This window comes from Neomonachus schauinslandi, unplaced genomic scaffold (assembly GCF_002201575.2).
Source record: "Neomonachus schauinslandi unplaced genomic scaffold, ASM220157v2 HiC_scaffold_2823, whole genome shotgun sequence".
Taxonomy (NCBI): Eukaryota; Metazoa; Chordata; class Mammalia; order Carnivora; family Phocidae; genus Neomonachus; species Neomonachus schauinslandi.
Genome location: NW_025411512.1, coordinates 1 through 4,514, shown reverse-complemented (window position 1 = coordinate 4,514; position 4,514 = coordinate 1). Strand labels below are relative to the sequence as shown.

The 4,514-nt window shown below is 41.4% G+C and overlaps 1 protein-coding gene across 1 annotated transcript; it reads left to right on the top strand.

Moving 5' to 3' along the window:
• Window positions 1-2,728: 2,728 nt before the first annotated feature.
• Window positions 2,729-4,506, top strand: LOC123323939 (protocadherin gamma-A8-like; the record flags this gene model as incomplete). Its single annotated transcript, XM_044912469.1, has 1 exon — window positions 2,729-4,506. A coding segment is annotated over exon 1 (1,773 nt), but the record flags the coding sequence as incomplete, so codon positions are not given.
• Window positions 4,507-4,514: the final 8 nt, after the last annotated feature.

The following is a 4,514-nucleotide window of genomic DNA, read 5'->3' as shown; positions in this document are numbered from 1 at the left end:
GCCCATACTGGAAAGACAGAGTTTAATTTTCTAAAGTGCAATGAGCAATTGAGTTCAGAACAAGACATACTTTTCGGTGATTCATCTGGGGCCTTATTTCCACTTTGCAAATCCAGTGAGTCAACCTCCCATCTGGTGAGTTTCTTTTAAGCATAACCTGCTTCTTATGATCTACCCAATTCTTTATGTTCATGGGAAAAATATACAATTTGTAGATCTAAAAGTTTCTCTATAAAGTAAAAAAGCTATCATGAGAAGCTGAAGTAGGAGCAGTTATGTCTCTTTTAGGGATGTCTTACCAGGCTCAGATCTATGAAGCAGTTAGAGTGTGGTTTTATCTAGGAAGGGAATCAATGTTATAGGCTATCTCCTAAAAGCTAATGAGACTTTTCCTAAGTTTTTCTTCCTATTACCTAATATACTTTTTTTTAGCTGGATATACTATAAATGTAAAAGTGGGTGTCATTTAAATAAACCTTTAAAACAAAAAAAATTAAGCTAAAATTGAGCATTTTTCATAACTGATTTAACTGTTTTCTTTTTTTTTACTTCCTTTTGTTTCAAAGCCTCCTAGAATAAAATATCTTAACCTGGATTTTTATGTAGATGGACACATTCCAATTATATGTAATGAACTGTATGTGTGTTTAAAAGCATTTTACTGGGGCGCCTGGGTGGCTCAGTCGTTAAGCGGCTCGGGTCATGATCCCAGGATCCTGGGATCGAGCCCTGCATGGGGCTCCCTGCTCACTGAGAAGCCTGCTTCTCCCTCTCCCACTCCCCCTGCTTGTGTTCCCTCTCTCGCTGTGTCTCTCTCTGTCAAATAAATAAAAATCTATATAAAAAATAAAAATAAAAATAAAAATAAAAGCATTTTACTTACCAGTAAGACCAGTATGCTCACCAGAAGATAAAAACATTTTCTTTAATTTGCAGCATAGGTTTTTCACACACACCTATATAATTTAATTTGTCTTTTTTGCAGCCCAAATATAGCCAGAGGCCTTCTAGTCATTCTACTACCTCTAGGAGAAAAATAGAGTCTTGAATTCTTCAAATTTTAGACAAAATTGCCAATCTGATGTGCATACAAGTATATATATATAAGATAATGCATTTGTCATCTTCGGCTAGATTTCTGTTAGCAAATGCTCAGTTACTGGCCACTTTACAAACTGCTAAAGGAAAGAGACATAATTTTTTTCATAGTGACACTCTTTGACTGCTTGGTGATAATTATGTGTTCCCTTTTTTGGTTTTCTTGATCAAAATACTACTTAAGGGGGCGCCTGGGTGGCTCAGTCAGTTAAGTGTCTGACTCTTGAATTCGACTCAGGTCATGATCTCAGGGCATGAGATCCAGCTCCACGCTCAGCGGGGAGTCTGCTTGAGATTCTCTATACAAAAATACTAATTAAGGTAAAATTAACTTTAGAATATATGTCTTTCTTAGGAAATTAAGTCTGCTTTAAAATGTAATCATCTCTCATTTGTGGAAGATTAGGATGGAGATTTGCTTTTCATTGTGTATTCATTTGTATTTTTAAAATAGTTCCTATTCAAATAGGAAAAAATACATAATTTAAATAAAGTAGTAAATCAAGGGTGCCTGGGGCACCTGGGTAGCTCAGTTGGTTAAGCGTCTGCTTTCAACTCAGGTAATAATCTCAGGGTCTTGGGATCAAACCCCCACGTTGGGCTCTGTGCATATCGGGGAGTCTGCTTATCCCTCTCTTTCCTCCTCTGCTCCTCCAGCACTCTCACTCTCTCAAATAAAATAAAATCTTAAAACAAAACAAAACAAGGGTGCCTGACTGGCTCAGTTGGTAGAACATGCAATTCTGGATCTTGGGGTTGTGAGTTTGAGACCCACCTGGGTATAGAGATTACTTAAAAATAAATAAATAAATGAAATAGCAAATAATATAATCTCTGATGAAATTTGAAAGTAAAAGCATTTATCCAGTTAAAATTTCACAATATTAATTTGAAAACATAATCAATATGTAATTAAAATGGCATTTTAAAAAGAAAATTTAAAAAGCAACAACTCTACTGAAAGCTTACTATAATGATTAACTGCTTTACATCAAATACAGCACCTTCTGAGTCAATCATGTTCAATAGTTCTACTTTAGTCTAAAAATGAATTTATTTCCAGTGACAACTAAGAGGTCTTATTTGAAAATAGACTTACAATAAAGCTTAGAGCATAGAAAGGAATGACATTTTAATGATTTACCTTTTAAGAGTAAATGTATTCAGAAATTTGAGTAATGTTAGACTATCCTATAAATCTATGGGGATCATTTAATAATCCTTTGTAAAACTTTAACCCTACTTAATCCCGTGCTTCTTGGCAACAACTTTTAAAATATGAATTCAGGGACAAATTAAATAAATTCAAAACATTATAAAAGGCAAGTATTTTTTCCTCTCTCACTAACCTTGTATACACTATTACATATCTAAGTGGGTGCAGTAACTGCTTAGGACTCTAAGCGCCGCTGTTCACCTATTTGGAGATAAATTTAACCAAATGCCATCTGGTTATTAAAGGCTCAGATCTCGCCGCAGATCCCACAAACCAACTGCAGGGCTGCAGCGAAATTCTGTCCCTACATCTGAGACACTCCAGTTTTCTATAAGATGATCTCCATAGCTGCAGCAAAAAGGTAAACAAGACACATATGCCCAATGAGGATTCTGAATGGATTTAGTAGTGAAAGAACAATGGCCGCTCCAAAGAATTACCAGAGACGCGGCGAGCTGGTCCTGCTGTGCGTGCTCATGGGCACGCTGTGGGAAATCGGGAGAGGACAGATCCATTATTCGGTGCCAGAAGAGAGCGACAAAGGATCCTTCGTGGGTAACATCTCCAAGGACCTGAATCTGGAGTCACAAGAGCTGGTGAAGCACGGAGTCCGCATTGTCTCCAGAGGTAGGACGCAGCTTTTTGCTCTGAACCGGAAAACTGGCGGCTTGCTCACCGCAGGCAGGATAGACCGGGAGGAGCTTTGTGCTCAGAGCATGCAGTGTCTAGTAAATATCAACATCCTGATTGAGGGCAGAGGAAAACTTTTTGGGATAGAAATAGAAATCACTGATATCAATGATAATAACCCAAAATTCCAGGTCGAAAATCTGGAAATGAAAATTAATGAAATCGCTGCGCCTGGAACACGTTATCCGCTCCCAGAGGCTGTTGACCTGGACGTGGGCATGAATTCCTTGCAGAGCTACCAGCTCAGCCCCAATCACCACTTCTCCCTGGACGTACAAACTGGAGGCGACGGAACTCTACACCCAGAGCTGGTGCTGGAGAAGGCCCTGGACCGCGAGGAAGAGGCTGCGCATCACCTGGTCCTCATTGCCTCGGACGGCGGTGACCCGCGTCGCTCCAGCACAGTGCACATCCACGTGACAGTGCTGGATACAAACGACAATGCCCCGGTCTTTGCTCTACCGATTTACCAAGTGAAAGTCCCAGAGAACGTGCCCCCGGGCACCCGGCTGCTTACTGTGAGCGCTAGCGACCGGGATGAGGGAGCCAACGGAGAAGTAGCCTATAGATTCTGGAAAATTAGTGAAAAGCAGTCTCCGCTATTCCAGCTGAATGAAAATACTGGGGAAATATCAACGGCAGAGAGTCTAGACTATGAAGAATGTGCATTTTATGAAATGGAAATACAAGCTGAAGATGTGGGGGCACTTTTGGGGAGGACCAAAGTGCTCATTTCAGTGGAAGATGTAAATGACAATAGACCGGAAGTGATCATTACATCTCTGTTTAGCCCAGTCTTGGAAAATACTCCTCCTGGAACAGTAATTGCCTTCTTGAATGTGCATGACCGAGACTCCGGGAAGAATGGTCAAGTTGTCTGTAACACACCTCATAATTTACCTTTTCAATTGGAAAAATCAATAGATAATTATTATAGATTGGTGACGTGGAAATATCTGGACCGAGAAAAGATCTCTGTGTACAATATCACAGTGATGGCCTCAGATCTAGGGGCTCCTTCTCTATCTAATGAAACTTATATCACCCTGTATGTGGCAGATATCAATGACAATCCCCCCACTTTCCCTCAAGTCTCCTATTCAGCCTATATCCCAGAGAACAACGCCAGAGGTGCCTCCATCTTCACTGTGATGGCTCATGACCCCGACAGTGGCAAAAACGCCCAGGTGACTTACTCTGTGACTGAGGACATCATCATGGGAAGCCCTCTCTCCTCCTATGTTTCCATCAACTCAGACACTGGCGTCCTATATGCGCTGTGTTCCTTTGACTATGAGCATATACGAGACTTGCAGTTACTGGTGACAGCCAGCGATGGCGGGGACCCTCCACTCAGCAGCAACGTGTCACTGAGCTTGTTCGTGCTGGATCAGAATGACAATGCGCCTGAAATCCTGTACCCCGCCCTCCCCGCCGATGGTTCCACAGGTGTGGAGCTGGCACCCCGCTCCGCAGAGCCCGGCTACCTGGTCACCAAGGTGGTGGCGGT